Raw genomic sequence first — 21,465 nt, 5'->3', positions numbered from 1 at the left:
TGTTTTTATGATAGTATTATTGAAATGGGTACACACATAAAACTATGCCTACAGCTTCCATTGAACTATGAAATGTACTGTGAACTGATGATTTCTTTTGCTGAATTTAAGTCACTGCTCATGACATGGGTAGTGTTGGGACTATAGCCGTGACAGGATGTGGGTGGGGGTGCCTGTGCCACCGTGCACTGAGAAGTGATCCCAATCTCTCGCACCTTCACCTTAGCAAGACTGCTGCAAACCACTGTGCCTGAAGGGTACGGTGATGTCACGTAGCCTTCGCTAGACCTGAACACTATTGTGAAGTCTGCTCTTTGCCTATTAGCTTTGTGACACTTAAGATATTACCACTTGGAGTCAATGCACTGAATTCTGACGCAATACTTGGTTAGAAGGTGCTAATGCTTTTTTGTTTTTTGTTTTTTTAAGATTATGGCTGAAATAAAAACATTATACACTGTCAGCACTCAAAGACTGTCCAGAAACACTGTCCTGGTAGGTAAGAGGGTGAGGCTCACTCAAAGCCCCAGCTGCACCAGCCGCGCTTCTGGGACAGTGAGCCGGCCACCTCAATCTCTGAATGAACATTTCCTCATCTATAAGTCAGTAGGTAATGGTACCTCTCTTGCAGGGCTGTTGAGAGAATAAATAAGCAAGTAAATCTCTTAGCTCAATGCCAGCCATGAGGTCAGTGGATCAGTGAGCCTTTTTCCCCGCTGTGAGTGAAGAAGTGATAAATAAAAGAAAAAAGATCAAGAGTTTAAATAATAGAAATAGTCTTTTAAGGGGTTTTTGTATAGTTTTAAATGAATGTATCAGTCAGGTGGGAGAAAGAACAAGGATTATCAGTGGAGGGGTTTCACCACTGCCTCTCGCTCACTTTATCCATAAAATTTTTGCACATACTCCCATGCTGTGCTTTTTGCTCTCTAACCTCTAGCATTGGACAGAACAAATTCTGTTGAAACAGATCTGCCCCATATGTCCTACTGGGGCAATAGGTATCACTTAGCAATTAGATATGAATAAGAGAAAGAATCTTCCCGGCCAAACCTTGTCAGTATATTCAGATGGTTGTAAATAAACTTACCAAATGTTTACCCCCAAGAAGCAGGTATGAAAAACCATAGCCCAAAGGAAGGAGAGAAATACCTCTTCTGAAGTAGCAGATTCTATCTAGCAGCCATGAAGTAGGTTTGGTAAGCCACTGAGGTATTTTTGTTGTTTTTGTTTTTGTTTTTGTTTTACTGTTTGCTTATTTTTGAGAGAGGGAGAGGGAGAGAGAGAGAGTGCAAGCAGGGGAGGAGCAGATAGACAGAGAGAGAGGGAGACAGAATCTGAAGCAGGCTCCAGGCTCTGAGCTGTCAGCACAGAGCCCAACTCAGGGCTCTACCCCATGAACAGTGAGATCATAACCTGAGCCGAAGTCAGATGCTCAATTGACTGAGCCACCCAGGCACCCTGCAGTGAGTTTTTGAGGTAAAAACAAAACCTCTTCCTGTGAGCCAAGCATGGAGGTATCACGCCACTTCTATTATGGAATATCCACGTGTGGCCCCGAAACTGGCCTAAGTGTGACTTGCGAGTTAATGATTACCCTAGCAGGTGTCTTAAACTGCTTGGTTTCACTGGGCTTGTGCAAACAGTTCACCTACAGAGGAATCTTCAGAAAGCAGCATGTTCCCTTTGCTCTCTGGAGCTGGACTGGTGGTTCTGAACCTAGTGACCTCTGCTAGGAGCCTGAAGACAGAACCCTTTAGTGGTTCTGGGGACCAGCCACTCTTCCATGGAGCAGATCGATCTGACTTTGCCGTCATGATCCCTCCAGGAGGCACAGAGTGCTTCTGGCAATTTGCCTACCAGACTGGATACTTCTATTTCAGTTATGAGGTAAGTACAAGGGCTCCTCTAGCCATACTGGGGACTTGTTTTTTTTCTTTGTTTCCTTTTGTTAAGTGGGTCAGGTTTTACTCGAATACAAGATTCTGGTTGTCTTTCTTATGCTGTGATTCCCTACCTGTTAATGAAATGGACCTGCAGTTAAGATGGAAACTCTCCGTGAATGAAACATATGGATTGACTAATCAAAATGGGGGCAATGGAGGTGTGCTCAAAGCCATGGGACAAACAAGCTGCCTCTTCCCAGAGAGGTAATCACATATTAACTCAGATTTGGAGATGAGAGGGGAGAGAATCCATTTTTTAAAATATTAAAATAATATGGATATGGTACAAAGTAAAATGAAAACCTACATGAACTTTGGCAACAGACCCTGAGATTTCAAAGAAAGATGCTTCTTTACGGGGCTAGGGGAGCCAACATTTATTCTCTTGCTTTTAGGGGTAATTCTGGCAAATTAAAGAATCACTGACTCAAGATTGCTCCATTTGGCCAGTCTTGTTTCTTTAGGAAGGTAAATGTTTAAAAGTTGCCTGTTCACAGGCCAAGTACATTTATCCATCCTGTGGTCTTACACCACACTGCCCAAGGATGGTAAACTCAATAGATAAGTCAGAAGCTGTTCATTTCCTTGTTCTTTATCTTAGAAACCTGTTAATTTTCTAAATTTTATTTACATAGTAATAGACTCTATTGATCTCATTCCATTCCACTGTAACTCAAAGCTTATTTTAAATTAGCTTATCAGAGCCTTTTCTTATCTCTGAATTTGGAACAGTAGCTACTAATCAGCTCACTGTAGCCTGGGCTTATCAAGACACAGCTTGGGGAAAAGTTCCTACTGAATGCCTTATTTATTTGCTGTCAAGCAGCAAATAAGCCCAAATCAAGGACACTAGGGAAGTCAAAACCAAGCAAGTTCAGTCAAAAACTCCATAGCCAAAACATACACATCAGTTGATACACGATGTATGGTCTGAGACATGTCTTCTTAACTGGAGTGCTATTGGCATTTTGGGCAATTCTTTGTCCTGCAATTCTAACAGCAGAATGTTCAGCATTGCTGTCCCTTCCTATCTCCCCAACACCACTGTTGTCTCCATCCAGATTCCCAGAGAACCACTGTGCTGATGATCATGAATGTCAATCTTACTATTTAGCTAGCTCTTGGTGATGTAGCAGGGGCTTTTCTCCCTCTTTAATGTGTCTTGGCAGGTGCAGCGGACACTGGGAATGTCACATGACCGGCATGTTGCTGCCACAGCACATACCCCACAGGGTTTCCTCATAGACTCCTCTCAGGATGTTCGGGGCCAGATTAACTTCTCTATCAAAGAGACAGGTCTGTTTTTATCACCACAGCTACTGTAATAATCCTAAATTTCTTTGAAATTGGGTAAATAATGAGAAGTACTGAAATTACTTTTTTCAGTTTGAGAGAGGGCCAGTGAGCATGTTAGTGGAGGAGGGGTGGGGGAAGGAGACAGACAAAGAGAGAGAGAGAGAGAGAGAGAGAGAATATACCAAGTAGGCTCCATACAATCAGTGTGGAGCCTGACGTGGAGCTCGATCTCACGAACCCATGAGATCATGACCTGAGCCAAAATCAAGATCTGGATGCTCAACCAACTGAGCCACCCAGGCGCCCCTGAAATTAGAACAACCTGAGATATATTAGCCCTGGCTTTTTCACACAGGGATGATCAAACAGTAGGGGGAAGAACCCAGTTTTCAACACCAAAAACCAGCCTTCAACACCAATATCAAACCTTTCCTGGAGACTGCCTGTAGTGGAGGACATTAAGCAGCAGGCAGTTGCTGTCAGATTCAGGGCAGGGTCTCCAGGTGACTAATTACTGTAACTCCAGGGTCCAGAAGCTCAATTTTATCTCATCATCTCCAACTGATGAGGTTATGGGAAAGTGACCAAAAGAGAGACCCATTTATAATACAGAATTCCAACTAATAAATTTATTACATGATAACATTCCTTTCCAGTCACCGGAATACTTGAGCCAGTTATGAAATAGCAGACTCAGAACAAAAGGAAATGCATGGCCATGAAAATATCCACAAACAACGAAACAATTCCCCAGTCATCAGAAAATTCCTACAGCCAGATTGAGCCTATCCCCACCCTGGACACCACCGGTCAGTTTTAATTGCCCTCTCTACTAGCCAGGTGTACAGAAAAAAAAAAAAAAAACAGTGTTTCTGAATCGGGGCATAAAACAATCCTTCACTGTGTAGCACAGGATTTTCAGCACCATATGGTATCTGGCATCTTTGGCCCCAGCAGTGCCTTCTAACCATTAGAACAATCAAATAACTGCCACGCCCTTCTAATCCCGCTCTTCCCTGCTCCCACACACACACACAAAGGGAGGATCCCAGTTGAGAACCAGCACTAGTTCATACTAGTTCATACCCCAAACCGTTAGCTCCTGTACAAATCACCTTGCAGAAGTTACTCCATCTGCAGGATAGCTTCTTTCATTCACAACACATCAATTTTTTCTCTAGTTTCAAGTTCAAGACGGTATCCCCCAGTAATGGTGTACAAGAAGGCAAATAGCATGCTCTTAATTTCAACTCATTTTGTTGAGAAGAGCTTTAGTAAGAGATGTGGGAAATACAGGTGACAAAGGAGAAAACATGGTTTCCTATCTAGTATAGAACCAATTTACTTAATAAATTTACTTCTTATAAACTTATTTTATAGAACTCAGTTACTAATATTTGGCAAAACAATATCATAACTGATACTCAGTAAAGTAAGTTTCATGGAAGATCACGTAAGGCCTTCCACCTTAAACATTCTATCTTTGTACTTCCTAAGTGAAAAGAAGGCATTAAGTAGCACATTTAACACAGGTAAACAGGTATCTCCAGGGAAATCTAGAGGGTGGGAGTTCAACAAAGGGTGGAGGCCAAGACTTGGTAATGATCTAGGGATTCCTACAGGTTTTTATCAGCTTTGTCTAAAAAATCAGCAAAATCACTTTGGTTCTGTGCAAGTTTACCTCAATTTTGGAGTTTTCTATGAGGGGCCTGAGATGGACCACAAACAGAAGAATGAAAGAAAACAACTGAATGATACTCTGGATGCAATTGAGGTAACTGTTTTGTGAGAGAAACATCTGTGGAAACATCCTTGAAAATCAGTAATATCATCTGAGGGCTCATTTGGGGAGAAACCAAACAAGCAAGAGGATTTGCAACCTTCAATTTTTATAACTTAGAGCTCTTAATATTCCTCACTTGTTTATAACAGGAGTTGACAAAATATGGTGCACAGGCCAAATCTGGCCCAGTGCCTGTTTCTTTTTTTAAAGTTTATTTATTTATTTTGAGAGGGAGAGAGAGAATCCCAACCAGGTTCTGCGTTGTCAGCACAGAGCCTGACACAGGGCTTGATCCCACGAACCCCTAAGATCATGACCTGAGCCAAAACCAAGAGTTGGATGCTTAACCGACTAAGCTACCTGGACGCCCGTTTTTTTAAATTTTAGATAGAATTCACTATTTTAAAATGTACAATTCTGTGGTTTTTAGTACATTCCCGAGGTCATGCAACTATTGCCAGCATCTAATTTCACAAGTTTCATCAGCCCCAAAAGAACTCCATACCCATTACTCACTCCTTCCCCATGCCCCCCTCCCCAGTCCTGGGCAATCACTCACTAATCAACTGTTTCTTTAAATTTGCCTATTCTGTGCACTTCACATGAGTGTAATCATACAATGTGGCCTTTTGTTTCTGACTTCTTTCACTTAGCATGTTTTCAAGAGTCATCCACATTATAGCAGGTATTAATACTTCATTCCCTTTTATGGATGAATATCCTCTTTTATGAATGTATCAGTTTCTTATCCACTCATCAGCTGATGACATTTGGGTCATCCACTTTTTGGCTATTAGGAATAATGCAGGTATGAACATTTGCATGAAGTTTTTGTGTGAACATGTTTTCATTTCTGTATACCAGTTAGTAGGATACTCTGGTGGGTCATATGGTAACTCTGTTTAACTTTATGAGTAACTGTTTTCCAGTGCCTAAACCATCTTACACTCCCACCAGCAGTATCTGAGGGTTTCAATTTTTCCACATCCCTGCCAACAGGTTACTGTGTCTTTTACTAAAGCTACTCTAGTGGGGGTGAAGTTGTATCTTGTGGTTTTGAGGTATGTGTCCCTAATGACTAATGACATTGAGCATCTTTCCATGTTTTTTGGCCATCTGTATACCTTCTGTGGAGAACTGTCTATTCAAATCATTTTCCCATATTAAAATTGGGCTGTCTTTCCCGGGCTGGCCTGAAACCCAGGCCAGAGCACAGGGTCTGGCCAAGGAGGAGGGATTCTTGACTCAGATTCCAGGAACTCCTTGATGCTTTTTGAAGAGGATGAAGGTAGCTAGCTTTATTACAGACAACTCTGACCGCATCCCCTATCTACCCAGAAGAATGCAAACCCCCTTTTTTAGTCTTCTCAGGGAGTTCTGAGGGATCATTCCCTATTCAGCTGCCACAGTTGGGAGAGAGGGGAGGTATGAATTAAAAGTCCACATCACACACACACAAAAAAATAATGAAATAAAATAAAATAGGGCTGTCTTTTTATGGTTGAGTTTTAAGTTTTTTATATATTCTGGATAGAAGTTCCTTATCAGATAAATGATTTGTAAACATTTTCCCTATTCTGTGGGATGTCTTTTCACTTTCTTCATAGTATTTTTCAACGTACAAAATCCCACTGCGTATTTCTGTAAATGAAGTTTCACTGAAACACAACTATGCTCGTTTGACAATTATATATGGCTGCTTTTATGCTAACAAGAGCAGAGTTCAGTAGTTGCAACAGAGACTGTATCACCTACAAAGCCTAAACGATTTACTATCTGGTCCTTTAATAAAAAGTTTGCAGGGACACCTGGCTGGGTGAGTCAGTACAGAATGTAACTCTTGATTTCAGGTTCATGGGTTTCAGCCCCACGTTGAGTATAGAAATTACTTAGATAAATAAATACTAAAAAAAAAAAACAACAAAAACAAAAAAAGTTTGCAGGCAAGCCCCCATCTTCTACCATCTACAAAAAACAGAAAACATCAGCCAGAGGGGCAATGATGTACTGAGTACATGTCTAAATCTAGAGATACTCTGAAAGAGTTTTAGAACTGAAATTTTTCATTATAAAAATTTTGTTTTTTAAACCAAAGTCCAGGCGATGTTTTCATAGAGAGCAAAACCAGCTTTACTAACAACTACAATAACCAACTTACTGTATGTATCATAAAATTATAGAGGTAAGTTACTCAGCTTCCAGAAAACTTAGGTTAGTGCTTCTGAGCAATGGGGTGAGACTAGATGGGTGGTAGGGAGGACTCTTTTTTAATTTCATTTTCTGTCCCACAGGAGAGTACACGGAAGATGCAGAACAATATCTTTCACATGTGGCGGTATTACAACTTTGCCCGCATGAGGAAAATGGCTGACTTTTTCCTTCTCCAGTCAAACTATAACTACGTGAACTGGTGGTCGACAGCCCAGAGCTTTGTTATTGTTCTTTCTGGAATCCTGCAGCTGTATTTCTTGAAGCGTCTCTTTAATGTCCCAAAGGTTACAGACACAAAAAAGCCAAGATGCTAAGCCAAAATGACTACAGCACACTAGTCCTTTTCTTCTGGGTCACGAGCTTTGTAAAATTATTGGAAAAAAAATCAACTTGTTAGAACATTTTAGTCTATTGCTCTCCTTTCCTATTGCCTCAAAATGGCAATAAAATAATAAAAATGTATAAGTATTGATATTGGCTATTACAAAAGTGTGCACTAAGTGATGCTACCATCAAAATACTGCTCATCATACAGCAGTCCCTTAACTCTAAGTTTATCTAGAGGGTTGAGAACCATGGGAGGGAGAAGAGTTGAAAAAAATGGGACAAAAACATACACATCTCAGTTTTATGCGTTGCATACAAAAACAGGAATTGGCAGGCTGCTTTTTTGTAGTTGAAAAATGTTTTATTTTTAGAGATGTCACCTTTGGAATTTAAAATAAGCAGGAAAAAAAGAAAAGCAGTAGATTTAAAACAGGCAGTTTAAAAAACTTAGTGGAATTTTTTCATCAAAAAAAAACATTTTAATAATTCCAAAAATAATTTTAGGAAGCATGGGAAGAGCTGAATGATATCAAGGTCTCTGATTAGTGCTGTCTAGACCAGTTAAGTAAAGGCTCCCTTGGGAAATCACATTTTAAGAAATCAAGGTGATGAAAATACCATTAGCCTGGGATCATACCATCTCAGAAAAAGAAAGATCAAGAACGAAGATATATAATCAAGCTGTATTCATAAGATCCTATCCTTAGTAATAGAAATACCCAGTATATGCAAAATAAAAATAATTTTACCATTTATTTAACACCTATCATTTGCCAGGCACTGTGCTTAAGTGCTTTACAAACGTGATTTCTAATCCGAAAAACCATCTTTAGGTTAAAGCTGTTTTTTTGAAGAAGAAGAAAGTTAAGCTTATTAAAGTTTAATGACTTCTAAGGCCATACAACTGGTAGGTGTCAGAATTGGGGTTTAGATCCAAGATTTTCTTCCATACCACACAACACCCACTACATAGAAAACTGGCAGGACAAATTGCTCTTATTATTTTATCCAAATTTCATTCATAAAATCCAACACATGGCCTACCATTCTCATATGGCAATATCTAACTTTCATCATATAAACAATAAAAAAATCCTTTGTGTTCTTATCATGAGTTTGAAAACAGCGTTATCACAGATAACAATAAGCTAGCTATTCTTGTCCTCCGTTCCAACGACTTAGAACCTGTTACTCAAGACAAGAAGCCTTCTGATTCAAATATAAAACACAGCATTCTATTTAGTCACAAACACAAAGATCTGAAATGCCATTTTTGAACCATTTCCACTTAAGAATCCAGCCTGCATTCAATCGCAATAGAGAGAATATTAAACTAAGAAGTCCCTGAAGAAGTCAGTGTTGACAAAATTCAACATGATGATGGAGCCTACACAGACACGGGAAACAAAGCTAGGCCCTTCCACACAGCCACAAGTCCTTGCGATGATTTCGTTTTAAGTCAATGTCTCTTCATGCCGCACATATTCCCCAATGTCTGCTTGATGAAATACCACAATCGCCATGGGGTCTACTTTCCTGCAGTCTTGTGTAGACTTTGCTGCCACCCCAAAACCCTGGGATTCAAAAGAAGAGACACTGATTCACTCAAGTCATTCAACAAGCATGCATCGAGGGGTGGAAATAACGAAGATGAAAAAAATGCAGTTCTTATCTTTGAGAAATTCAAAAGGTGCTGAGAATTTAGTCTCTGAAGCGCACAGATGGAAAATACAGCCTTCTGAATTAAAAAAGATACTTGATTTTTCTAACAGCTACCATCTCTACTCACCAAAGGGACGTCTGCCATGGAGTACACCACCACTCCCTGGTACTGACAGGTATTTTCAGTGATTCGACCCAGTCCAGATTTCAACACATGGTTCCCATACAGGAAGGACTGCTCTGCTCCAGGCTTTATCCAGACTTTATACTATAAAAAAACAACAACAAAAAAACCCACAATTAAATATAAGAGACATTAAAATGCTAATAATTATATCCCATAGATTAGCCAGCTGTTGGATATATGATTAAGTTTTATTTATTTATTTATTTATTTTGCTGCGAAAAAGATTTATTGTTTTCATTTGGTCCACGGATTTTCTTTTAATAAGAAAAGGATTTTGTCTTTAGAAAATATGTATGTTTACTTATTTCGAGACAGACAGAGGGTGAGCATCGGCACAAGGTGGGGAAGGGCAGAGAGAGAGACTCTCAAGCAGGCTCCACCCTCAGCGCAGTGCCCAACTCAGGGCTGATCTCACAACCCCAAGATTATGACCTGGGCCAATATTAAGAGTTAGATGCTTAACTGACTGAGCCACCCAGGTGCCGCTATGTGATTAATTTCTTGAAAGCATTTTAAGGAAAAGAGAAAGACTGGATGGCTATCTCAAATTGCTCATTCTCGAACAGAACTCCCAGAAGGTTCTTTATTCGACTCTACAACCTCTCTCACGGATAGTTTAAGAACTCTTTTTCTGGATCCCTCTGTGCTCCTCACCAAAGTCACCTACTGGCTTTTCTTGAGTGGGGTCTGCAGAGGCTTTTCTACTTTGCTGAACGTTACCACGACTATGCAGCCACACAGCATTCCTATGCCAGAGCCCGAACCGTGCCCAAGCAGCAAGTCCTACAAACATCTCTACGTGTGATACTGACCTAAGCACTGTCGGGGACTCCGAGGCAGAGAAGCCGCCCAATTATCTGCCTTCTGACGTGGCCCTCATCTTTGACTTCCTTCATCCCCAATTGCCAACTGAATACCACCCCGCTCTTCCCCCCCCCCCCCCCCCCCCCACAAACCTTGGCATAGGGTGCAAGGTAATCCAGAGCTGTGATGTGCAACCGGAACTTGTGAGTCTTGGTGAATTTTCCGAAGCAGGTCCCCAGAGACACCAGCTTGTCCCCAGAGATGTTGGCGGCCAACTTCAGGATCTTCTCGCTTAAAGGGTAAGGAGAAAGAAGGTGTCAGCTGCGGGAAGCCGGCGGGACCCAGTCCTTCCCCCGTCCACGTTGGTCCACCCGTTACCGCCTCACCTCACGTAGTACACCCGGTCGTTGTGCAGCCTGAAACAGTAGGTGCCGTCGGGCCTGTCGACCAGCAGTTGAAGGTTCTCCCCGATGCTGAAGGCAAAAAGAGCACTGGAGACGGCGCCCCAAAAGACTCCTCCCAGCGCCGCGCCCCCACTCCACCCACGCCCTTCCCTGCCACACACACATTTCCCCTTCCCCTCGGCGCGCTCTTACTATTTCGCTATCTTCTCAAACATTACGCGGGTCTCTTCTTCAGTCAAAGGCCGCATTTTCCCGCTGGGTTGCAACACCGAATCCGCGTGCCTCAGCGTCCGGAAACGGAAGTCAGCCGCCAGCCGCTCCCTGGCAACCCCAAAGCCTGCCTCTCTAGCCGCATTCGGTTTGTTCCCCCACGCTAGCGCCCCGCAGCGTGGAGGACCGTCGGAGAAAGAAAGCCGGACGGATACGAAACCACAGCGATCGGAAGAGTGCCCCCGCTGCTTCCGGTCCTAGATTCCGAGCCAGCGCCCTTGCCGGGCGGGAGGTGAAGTGACGCTGTTGCCAGAAGATGGCGGCGACGGAGACTATTGCCTCGTCAACCACCGCCACGGCGTCGGCGTCGGCGTCGGCCTCGGCCGCAGCGACCGCCACTGCGGCGGCTCTCGGGGAGGTGGAGGATGAAGGACTCCTGGCATCGCTGTTCCGGGACCGCTTCCCCGAGGCCCAGTGGCGGGAGCGGCCCGACGTGGGCCGCTACCTCCGGGAGTTGAGCGGCTCCGGGCTGGAGCGGCTGAGGCGCGAGCCCGAGCGCTTGGCGGAGGAGCGGGCGCAGCTGCTGCAGCAGACGCGCGACTTGGCCTTCGCCAATTATAAGACCTTCATCCGCGGCGCCGAGTGCACCGAGCGCATCCACCGCCTCTTTGGCGACGTGGAGGCGTCGCTCGGCCGCCTGCTAGACCGCTTGCCCAGCTTCCAGCAGAGCTGCAGGTGCGGCGGGCCCGGCACGATAAAGGGGCTTTTAGCAACTGTAATAGCTGACGTTTATGATGATAGAAGTAGCTAACGCTCACATAGCACTTACCATGCGTCAGGCTCTCCTTTGAGCATTTTAAAAATCCGTTTAAATTCCACAATTTTCGAGGTAGGTACTGTTATTCCCATTTTATGTATGAGGACGTTGAGACAGGGAGCTTAGTGATTGTTCATTGGGCACAGCCAGTAAGTTTCGAAGTCAGAATTGGAAACCAGCAGCACGTCCCTCCCTGACAGGACTGTTGGGAGTACTAAATAAAGAGATTCCATGCCAAGCGCTTATTATTGGGTCTGACATAGTTAACACTCTACGGTCGTCAGCAACAGTCTACACACACACACACACACACCAGCTGAGACCGTCCAAAACTTCTAATGGATAGAAGGCTGACATGGAAGTCCTTCCAGTTGGAGGCAAAAATTATCAAAAAAATCCCTTAAGCCGTAATTTGCCTCTCTAGATCCTCAGTCTATTATCCCTAATTCTGCCTTTCAATTTTTCACCATAAAAGCTCAGGTTTTCTTTTGAGTCTTTGGATATTTGACAATAGCTCCTGTACCTTCTGCCTTCCAGAATAGGTAGGGGACCTCATAAAGCAGGTCACTGCAATTACGGAGGAGTGAAAACTGCTAAGAATTAAAGTTGAACAACAGCAGAAGAGAAAAATTAAAAGGGCTGAGGGAATTTAAGGTTAAGGTAGCTTCTAAACTAGTTAGTGCATTTTTATGAAAAGCATAGCTATTAAAGGAACATTTACCGTGTGTAAGGTTCTGTGTTAAGTTTGTTACACACATCTCATTTAATCCTCACCTCCTTGTGAGGTGGGTCCTATTACTATTTTACTAATGCGAAAGAGTTCAGAGAGCCTAAGTACCTTGTCACAGTTAAGTGGCAGATCTGGGTTCACATATGATAAATAATCGTGTGATTTGAGACAAGTTGCTTAGCCTCTCTGGGATTAGAGTTTCCTCAAGGGTAGTAGTACTTACCTCAAAGGTTTGGTGTGAAGATTAAGTCATAAACCATGCAGCTCAGTGCCCAGTCTATAGTAATCACTTGGTAAATGTAGCTGAGTTGTGGGTGTGGAGCAGTGAGTGACTGAAATTCTCTTACCAGGAACTTTGTGAAAGAGGCTGAAGAGATCAGTTCCAACCGCCGGATGAACACCCTGACCCTAAACCGGCACACAGAAATCCTGGAAATCCTGGAGATCCCCCAGCTCATGGACACTTGTGTCCGGAACAGCTACTATGAAGAGGCCCTGGAGCTTGCGGCCTACGTACGCCGACTGGAAAGGAAATACTCCTCCATCCCTGTCATCCAGGTAGCCAAACTGTCCCAAAAGGACTCAAGCTGATGTTCTTATAATCAGTAATTGTGTGGTCATCGCTGAACCTTTAGGCAGACACCTTAGGGAAACTGCAAGTTTTACATCAATTTCTGCCAGTCAGGCAGGCTTGAACATAAAATATTCATTCATTCATTCAAGTGATAAATACTAATCATGTGCAAGGCACTAATCTAGGTGCTAGGGAGAAAGGAGATAAGGCAGACAAGGCCCTGGCTTTCATGAATGAAAACTGGTATTTGGTAAATAAATGATCCTTTCAGATAGTGGTAAATGAAGAAAATAAACCAGGGAATGGATAGAAGGAGACTAGATGAGGTACCCTAGGTAGAGTGGTCAGTAAAGGCTCTGTTGGAGAAATAATATTTAAGCTGAGACCCAGATGATGAGAAGGAGCCCGCCACAGGAAGATGTGGGGAAGGCGCAAACCACCAAGTGGAAAAAGTAAGTATAGCAGGATCAGGAGGGAACACGTTAGGAGTATTTAAGAAATACAAAGATAGGAAAAAAACCCCACAAACAGTGTGCCTGGATTGCAGTGAGCAGGGGGACAGTATTAGGAAGTGGGTGTGGCAGGAGAACCACACAGGGCCTGTAGGCCACAGTGAACCAGACCTTTGTTGGTAACCCTGTAGACATCAGCTTTAGGAAATCTTCGTAAGTCAGGAAAGCAGTGGTCTGCCTCTCTAGTCTGTAACATTCAGGGGTAGTGGAATGGGTTCCAGCAAGTATTTTTCCCACTGTGGTATGACTGACCCCCTTTATTGTCAGGGCATTGTGAATGAAGTGCGCCAGTCCATGCAGCTGATGTTGAGCCAGCTGATCCAGCAACTGAGGACCAATATCCAGCTCCCTGCCTGCCTCCGTGTCATTGGCTTCCTGCGGCGCATGGATATCTTCACTGAGGCTGAGTTGAGGGTGAAGTTTCTTCAGGCCCGAGATGCTTGGCTCCGTTCCATCCTGACTGCCATCCCCAATGATGATCCCTATTTCCACATCACAAAAACCATTGAGGCTTGCCGTGTCCATCTGTTTGATATCATCACCCAGTACCGTGCCATATTCTCAGATGAGGACCCATTGTTGCCGCCTGCCATGGGTGAGCACACTGTGAACGAGAGCGCCATCTTCCATGGCTGGGTGCTACAGAGGGTCTCGCAGTTCCTGCAGGTGCTGGAGACCGACCTTAACCGGGGGATAGGTGGCCGCCTAGACTCTCTGCTGGGTCAGTGCATGTACTTTGGGCTGTCCTTCAGCCGGGTGGGGGCTGATTTCCGGGGCCAGTTGGCTCCTGTTTTCCAGCAGGTGGCCATCAGCACTTTCCAGAAAGCAATTCAGGAAGCAGTGGAAAAGTTTCAGGATGAAATGAATTCCTACACCCTCATCTCCGCTCCAGCCATCCTGGGCAGCAGTAACCTGCCTGCTGCTGTGCCAGTCACTCAGCCAGGGACCTTGCAGCCACCCATGGTACTCTTAGATTTCCCACCCCTTGCCTGCTTCCTGAACAGTATTCTCGTTGCCTTCAATGATCTGCGCCTCTGCTGCCCTGTGGCCCTGGCACAGGATGTGACTGGGGCCCTGGAGAATGCCCTTGCCAAGGTGAGCACATACTGCTGGCTCTCTACTCGGGCTTTCTTTGGTAACAGGTGGCCAGACTTTTGTAAAATATAAACCAGTCCATGTGTTAGGTGGTTGCAGACTTAGGTTTAGTGGGGTTTTAGAGGTTTTTCTGATTGAGCAGCTCTGGTTAGCTCCCCCTCACGGGACCTAGAACAATTCATGAAGTGGCTTACCTGCAATAATGATTCAGTAATGTTGCATTTGTTTTCTGTTGTTGCATAACAAACTCCATAGCAGCCTAAAACAACATATGTGTATCATCTCCCACTCTCTGTAGATTGGGAGTCCTGGGTCCTCTGCTTAGGATCTCTCCCAAGGTTGCAGTCAAGGTGTTGGCCAGGCTGCAGTCTCATCTGAAGCTTGACATCCCCTTTCAAGCTCATTCATGTTGGCAGATTTCTGTTCTTTGCAATTATAGATCTAAGGCCTAGAGGCCACCTCACTTCATAAGCCCGTTAACAGTGGGGCTTTCTGATTCTTCAAGGCCAGTGGAAGAGCATCTCTCCTGCATGAGTCTCTTCTGTTAAGGAAATCCTCAACCCTTTTTTAAAAGATTCGTCTGATTAAGTCAGGCCCACCCAGGATATCCCTTGATTAATTCAAAGTCAGCTGATAGGGGCTTTAATTACCTCTGCAAAATTGTTCATATTTGTCATATTATATTGGTTAGAAACAAGACACACATTCTGCCTGCAATCAAGGGGAAGGGATTACACAAAGGAGTGGACACCAGGGGGGGTGGGATTCAGAAGAGCCATCTTAGAATTCTACAGAGCACAATAAATACTAGCACCAATCATATCCTACACATTTTTTACATATTTAAACCTCAAGATATTGAGGTGCTTCTTAAAACTTACGGCATCTTATAATTGCTGTCAGCCAGATGGCAGTTGTGATGTGATTATATAAAATCTTTCTGGGCCGGGGCGCCTGGGTGGCTTAGTCAGTTAAGCATCTGACCTCAGCTCAGGTCATGATCTCAGGTTTGTGAGTTCGAGCCCCGTATCAAGCTCTGTGCTGACAGAGCCTGGAGCCTGCTTTGGATTCTGTGTCCCCCTCTCTCTGCCCCTCCCCTGCTCACACTCTTTGTCTCTCAAAAGTAAATAAACATAAAAAAAAAAAAAAAATTAAAGTCTTTGTGGGCCCAGCTCTCTCTCTCTTGAGCTTGCCTGCTCTTATATCTTCGATACAACTGTTAATGGCCTCCTGTAAAAGGAAGCAAGCATGAGCAATGAAACTTTTTTGTCAATGAAATTCAGGTAATAGTTATCTGCTAATGTTTATACAGAACTTACTCCATGCCAGGTAGTATTCATCATACTTTATACCTATTAAGACTTGATCCTCACAACCCTAAGAGGAAGGAAGGAAAGGTACAGAAACTGAGGAGCAGAGGGCATGAAATGTTTAATCACTTGGAAGCCACAAAACCAGCAAGCGGCACAGCTAGGACTTGAACAAGAAAAGTGTAGCTCTGTTATTTGTGTGTGGAACTTCTTTTCCAGGTCTGTCTTCCTTTCCAATTTTCTAGTGGTCTAGCTTCCTGGAACCTCAAAGGTCTTAGTAAAAACCTTTTATAGTTTTGCTTCATTTTTCTGAATCTGATATAGTTCTGGTCCATCTCCTGAAGGAGTCAAGAACCTCTTGATGCTCTTCCACTGGAACTGGAACCTGTGCCACTAATGAAACATGTTGAGTCAGAAATATATCAACGAAGTGACAGAATTATGGAGAGTGACCACAATTCTGAATTTAAACAAGACAGTAATGTACTGTTTGGAAAGACTTTCTTTATGCCTTGTCCCCTAGGTAACTAATATAATCCTGGCCTTCCATCGTGCAGAAGAGGCTGCTTTCAGCAGTGGGGAGCAAGAGCTCTTCGTCCAGTTCTGCACCGTCTTCGTGGAAGACCTTGTTCCATATTTAAATCGCTGTCTCCAGGTCCTTTTTCCACCAGCTCAGATAGCACAGACCTTAGGTAAGACAAAGGAGGGGAAAGATCTTTAAAACGACAGTACTTTACTGATATAATTCACATACTAAATAATTCACCCATTTGTAAAATTCGATGTTTTTTTAGTAAATACACAGACATGTAGAACCATTACCACTATCCAATTTTAGGACGTTTCCATCACCCCCAAAAGATCCCTCGTGCCCAATGCAGTCATTCCCCAATCCCACCTTTAGCCCCTGGCAACCAGTAATCTGCTTTCTGTTGCAGATTTGCCTTTTCTGGACATTTCATATAAATGGAATCCTACAATATGTTTTTATCTGGCTAAGTGGAAGAAATTAGAAAAGAATCACATATTGTATGAATGTCCAGAGAAGGTGTTTTAAAAAGATTTTTCCGAATTTGTCTTCACTTGCCTGTGCCCACTCTCTCTGTGCTGGGGATGGGGCATGGAGGAAAAAGAGCTTCCCCAGGGGCAGTGGGCCGGTGATGACCACACCAGCGGAGTAGCTGTTGGGCACTTTCCCCCAGCCTTTTCCTTCCACAAGGAAGCCAGTGCCTTCTGACGTTCTCTTGGCTGTTAACTCCACCCACCTACACTGTGCTGTTCCAGATTACTTTCAAAGTCTCTCTTTACAGTAAAGCTTCCTGTACCATGTCACAAAGATGACTTTTACTGTATTGAAGAATGGAAATTGTATCTGTCACTCCCTCCCTCCAAGTGTTTTTTCCCCCTGTGATATCAAAATTTAAATTTATTGAACGTTTTTTTCTATTTCACTTTCTGTACCTTTTGGCTCAGGCATCCCTCCCACTCAGCTCTCCAAGTACGGCAACCTTGGGCATGTGAACATCGACGTCGTCCAGGAGCCTCTCGCCTTCATCCTGCCGAAGAGAGAGCTGGTCCTGTGTCTAGACGAAAAGGAGCTGGTGCCCGAGCTCCCAGCTCCAGCACCGGAAGTCCCCCCCGAGGAGTCAGGCGTCGAGCCGGTGGCTGCGGCTTTCCCCGAGGGTGCGCAGGAGCAGGCTGACACGGCCGAGCCGCTGCAGGCCGAGGTGCCGGGTGCGGACACCTAACTCGCGCCGGCGCGGGGGTGGGGGGAGGCCGGTGAAAGCTGGGGACAGCCCCGGAGGACAGGCTGCGAGGGCATGCATCACAGCCCGTGAAAGGGGGGACCTCCCGGTCACTCGTGCAAATGGTTCGTGATACTGTAAAAAACGGAATTAAACAATAAAGCTGACTGACGTCACGGAGGCCGGCTGCGCTCCGGGGGCCGGGCAGGCGCTCTCAAGGCGCGCGGGAACTGCGCTTCCCGGCGTCCCCCGCGACCGGAGCGCTCATCTACGGGGGCCGGGGAGGACCGCGGCGGCCGGGCAGCTGTGCTCGGCGCACCGGGGGCCGGATGGGGGCCGGACTGCTGCTGGGGCCGCTGTTGGGGCGGTCGCGTCACTGCTTGGGGCCGACACCGCCGTGGGGAGAGGGGACGGGGGGCCACAGCGTCCGGGCCTGTAGCTCCGCCTCCGCCCCGGACGGCCTCGAGGGCCCGGCGCGCCAGCGGTCTTACTGGCGCTACGTGCGGCGCCTGGTGCGGGGAGCGCCCGAGCCGCCGTACCCGCGCGTGTGTCAGGTCGGGGACCCGGCGCTGCGGGCCGTGGCGGCCCCGGTGGAGCCCGCGCAGCTGGCGGGGCCCGAGCTGCAGCGGCTGGTGCAGCGGCTGGTGCAAGTGATGCGACGCCGGCGCTGCGTAGGCCTGAGCGCTCCGCAGCTCGGGGTGCCGCTACAGGTGTTGGCCCTGGAGTTCCCCGAGGCACTCTTCCGCGCCTGCGCGCCGCGCCTGCGCGAGGCCCGCCAGATGGAGCCCTTCCCCTTGCGCGTGTTCGTCAACCCCAGCCTGCGGGTGCTGGACAGCCGCCTGGTCACCTTCCCTGAGGGCTGCGAGAGCGTCGCCGGCTTCCTGGCCTGCGTGCCCCGCTTCCAGGCCGTGCAGATCTCAGGTGCAAGGGGTGGGCAGTGGCCGTGGGGCGGTTGGATAAACAGTTGCGTCCCTCCCCCAGCCCATGGAGGCGGCGACCTCGAGCCCCATGAAACGGTTTTGTCAAAACTCCAGTTAAAAGTGGAAGCGCAGGCTCAATGAAGCCTTCCGTCAGGAACTAAGAGCAGGACCGGGGAGTGGATTTGATTCAAGACTAACCAATTGGGATAGGGGAGGAGGCTCGTGTAGCAGCTGAGCCAGCTCGCTGGGAAAATGTATTGGGGCTGAGAAGGTGACCTAATTCGATGGTACCTCACATCAGGTCCTCTGCTCTGTGCCCTCTAGTTCGATGTCCCACACACAGACTTTTGCCTCAGTTGCATCTGTCATGGTCGAGTGGAAATAGTGGGACCCGGCTTTGCCCAGTCCAGGGTGATATGCCATTCCTGGTCTGTCGTAGTACAGGATGTTTTGTGAAATGGAATTCGTTGCTGGGATTAGTATTGTTCCTTTTAAGCAGGCCACTTGGTCCAGGTCAGAAGGTAAATGGTATCCCTTTATTTTATAATGTACCGAGTTGAAATGCTTTTAGGAATTGAAATCAAACAGTATCTCAGAAATGAGAGGAATGTTCAGAAAGGAAGCACCTTACGAAGATCATTTCTCATTTCAGCCCCATAGTAAGCCCAGCGACCTAATTGTCAGCGTTAGAGCCACAGTGAATACCTGGTAATGGCCAAAGTTAAGGCATCTTTTCTGGGAAAGATAGGGGTTGCTGTCTACATTCCCTTCTCATGTTGCCTCTTGTGAACAGGAACAGCCAAGGGTCTGGGAAAAGTAGGGAGGTTAAAAACAATGCAGTTCGGCGTATTCTTACCCAGGCTGTAAATTACTTTGCAGGGCTGGACCCCAGAGGGGAGCAGGTGGTGTGGCAGGCGAGTGGATGGGCAGCCCGTATCATCCAGCATGAGATGGACCACTTGCAGGGCTGCCTGTTCATCGACAAAATGGACAGCAAGACATTTACAAACATCCACTGGATGGAGGTGAATGATTAGTTTTCCTGCTGCACCTGAGGATTCTGGAAACCAAAACACAAACACCTGGGCTCTGAGCTGGGACTGGCTTGCTTGACTCAACTTGATATTGGCTTGGCTCTGACAGAAAACAATGGATTGCCAAACCAAACTGGAGAAATATGTTCAAAATGTTTGCCCTGAAATCGGCCATGGACAAAATACTGCCTCCAACTTGAGAAGAAAATAAATTTGTCCAAAGAGAGAACATTTCCTGATGATTTTGTATGGTAAAACGTGAGGCAAATAAATAACCACTCTTAGTAGACATGATTTCATAGACCTGTATAATCTATCCCAAAGCCAAGATTTGATAATAACATAGTCCCAAAATATTTGAAAGCTTTGCTTAAAAATGCAGGTTAAGGCTGTGGTTGACCATCTTCACAGAGTTCTTTTTACAAAGGGCTTGTGTATCATACCTGCGGAATCCTTCTTTGCCTTGGACACCAGTGTGCGTGTGTAAGTGAAACAGGATGGCCACAGTTCACGGAAGTGTTTAATGACAATATTAACGTAAATGAGTACCCACACATTTTACCAGGTTTACACAGTTTTGATCTCCACCTTCTGCCTTCTACCTTTAGCAGATTTGGGGATGATTTTCCTGCTGAGATCTCTTGGGCAGCTGGTACTCTTTGGGTGGAGGTCATGGAGCATGGCTAGGGGAAGGATGATAGTTGAGACGGAGCAATGAACCTCTTCCTGTCACAGTTAGAAAGCAAAATGTGCTTCCTGGTCACCACACTTGTTTTGAAAAAATAAATTAGCATCACGTTGACCAATGAGTAGCCATAAGACACTGTAAGAGCTTTGTCAGGAGGTGAAGGAACTTGTTTCTCAAGATACTGGTTTTGCCTCATTTTTATGTTGAGTGTTTTACAAGGCAGGTACCCTTACCAAACAGAGCCCTCAAAATCCAAGTACCCATGTAGTAAGTCCAGTAAGTTATTTAGAAAAAAAATGTGTTTTATTTATTTAATGTTTGTTTATTTATTTTGAGAGACAGTGTGAGCTGGGTGAAGAGGGGAAGGAGGAGGGGCAGAGAAAGGAGGAGAGAGAGAGAATCCCAAGCAGGCTCCATGCTGTCCGTGCAGAGCCCAACATGGGGCTTGACCTCACAAACCATGAGATCATGGCCTGAGCCGAAACCAAGAGTCAAACACTTAACCCGCTGAGTCACACAGGTGCCCCAGAAAACAACATGTTTTAAACAGCAGTTAGCTAAACAAACCCAGGAAAGACCCACTCTCCTGTACGGCTTTCTCTAAACAGGCCGTCTGGGGGTCATACTATGAGGCCAAGCAAAAGGGAACTGGCTCTCTGTGCATTAAACTTTGGAAGGGAACAGGTGCCAGCATTGCTCCAAGGTTAGATACTCAGCTCCTGGGGAAGTCTATAGAAAACTCTTATTCATACTAAAAACATGGATCCTTATGAAATTAGAATTCATTGAGCCTCCAGTCCCTTGGACAATGTTTATAACCTCCTGCAGGGTGGCATCAGAATATTCTAAAAATTTTTTTAATGTTTATTTATTTCTGAGACAGAGACAGAGCATGAACGGGGGAGGGTCAGAGAGGGAGACACAGAATCTGAAGCAGGCTCCAGGCTCTGAGCTGACAGCACAGAGCCTGACGCGGGGCTTGAACTCACAGACTGTGAGATCATGACCTGAGCCAGAGTCAGAAGCTCAACCAACTGAGCTACCCAGGTGCCCCAGGCATCAGAATATTCTAATGTTTCCTTACACCTTACAGTGCTCTGAGGTTAACAGTTCTTACTGATGCCTTTGTAATGTAGGTCTGTAACATTTGACTGAAGCTTCCTGACCTGGGGGCCCAAGAGTATATGGTAGCTCAGAGTGGACCTTAGAG

The 21,465-nt window shown here is 45.5% G+C and overlaps 3 protein-coding genes across 10 annotated transcripts in view; 2 read left to right on the top strand and 1 right to left on the bottom strand.

The window, feature by feature from the left end:
• The window catches only part of NIP7 (nucleolar pre-rRNA processing protein NIP7), a 62,711-nt gene extending 51,645 nt beyond the window's left edge, over positions 1 to 11,066 (bottom strand). For 2 of the 6 annotated variants that reach the window (XR_006702729.1, XM_045443327.1), the window contains exons 1-4: positions 10,813 to 11,028; positions 10,603 to 10,689; positions 10,369 to 10,507; positions 9,353 to 9,493 (exon numbers count right to left, since the gene is read on the bottom strand). Coding sequence is in view for 5 of the 6 variants with exons in the window: in XM_045443327.1 (XP_045299283.1) it covers positions 9,353 to 9,493; positions 10,369 to 10,507; positions 10,603 to 10,689; positions 10,813 to 10,868 (423 nt within the window). In the remaining variant the exon portion in view is untranslated. Of the gene's footprint in view, positions 1 to 8,290; positions 9,138 to 9,352; positions 9,494 to 10,368; positions 10,508 to 10,602; positions 10,690 to 10,812 lie in introns of those variants that run through there. The other 4 variants (XM_045443324.1, XM_045443323.1, XM_045443325.1 and 1 more) reach the window with 4 other exon arrangements.
• Positions 1,424 to 7,708, top strand: TMED6 (transmembrane p24 trafficking protein 6). 2 transcript variants are annotated; one of them, XM_045443322.1, is made up of 4 exons: positions 1,424 to 1,890; positions 3,122 to 3,242; positions 4,865 to 5,016; positions 7,317 to 7,708. In XM_045443322.1, exons 1-4 carry the CDS (start codon positions 1,678 to 1,680, stop codon positions 7,548 to 7,550), a joined length of 720 nt encoding a protein of 239 aa, XP_045299278.1. In that variant the 5' UTR covers positions 1,424 to 1,677; the 3' UTR covers positions 7,551 to 7,708. The 2 variants fall into 2 exon arrangements, with proteins under 2 accessions (XP_045299278.1, XP_045299277.1); XM_045443321.1 differs by having other exon boundaries at positions 1,429 to 1,890; positions 3,116 to 3,242.
• Positions 11,067 to 11,146: 80 nt separating the features above from the next.
• On the top strand, positions 11,147 to 19,861 carry COG8 (component of oligomeric golgi complex 8). Of its 2 annotated transcripts, XM_045443314.1 has the most exons (6): positions 11,147 to 11,565; positions 12,728 to 12,935; positions 13,731 to 14,558; positions 16,392 to 16,560; positions 17,342 to 17,518; positions 19,413 to 19,861. In XM_045443314.1, the coding sequence occupies exons 1-6, from the start codon at positions 11,147 to 11,149 to the stop codon at positions 19,568 to 19,570; spliced, it is 1,959 nt and encodes a 652-aa protein (XP_045299270.1). In that variant the 3' UTR covers positions 19,571 to 19,861. The 2 variants fall into 2 exon arrangements, with proteins under 2 accessions (XP_045299270.1, XP_045299269.1); XM_045443313.1 differs by lacking the exon at positions 19,413 to 19,861 and having other exon boundaries at positions 17,342 to 17,789.
• Positions 19,862 to 21,465: the final 1,604 nt, after the last annotated feature.

Source organism: Leopardus geoffroyi, chromosome E2 (genome assembly GCF_018350155.1).
Source record: "Leopardus geoffroyi isolate Oge1 chromosome E2, O.geoffroyi_Oge1_pat1.0, whole genome shotgun sequence".
In the NCBI taxonomy this organism is placed as follows: domain Eukaryota; kingdom Metazoa; phylum Chordata; class Mammalia; order Carnivora; family Felidae; genus Leopardus; species Leopardus geoffroyi.
This window is presented reverse-complemented; position numbering and strand designations above follow the sequence as displayed.

What these genes read in the sequence shown, in the direction of transcription:
- TMED6 (XM_045443321.1), top strand. Translation starts at nt 1,678, where the DNA reads ATGTTCCCTTTGCTCTCTGGAGCTGGACTGGTGGTTCTGAACCTAGTG. An exon ending in ACTTCTATTTCAGTTATGAG is followed by an intron (nt 1,891 to 3,115) that starts GTAAGTACAAGG and finishes GTGTCTTGGCAG; the next exon opens with GTGCAGCGGACACTGGGAAT. An exon ending in CTTCTCTATCAAAGAGACAG is followed by an intron (nt 3,243 to 4,864) that starts GTCTGTTTTTAT and finishes GGATTCCTACAG; the next exon opens with GTTTTTATCAGCTTTGTCTA.
- COG8 (XM_045443314.1), top strand. Translation starts at nt 11,147, where the DNA reads ATGGCGGCGACGGAGACTATTGCCTCGTCAACCACCGCCACGGCGTCG. An exon ending in AGCTTCCAGCAGAGCTGCAG is followed by an intron (nt 11,566 to 12,727) that starts GTGCGGCGGGCC and finishes TTCTCTTACCAG; the next exon opens with GAACTTTGTGAAAGAGGCTG. An exon ending in AGTCCCCCCCGAGGAGTCAG is followed by an intron (nt 17,519 to 19,412) that starts GCGTCGAGCCGG and finishes ATTACTTTGCAG; the next exon opens with GGCTGGACCCCAGAGGGGAG.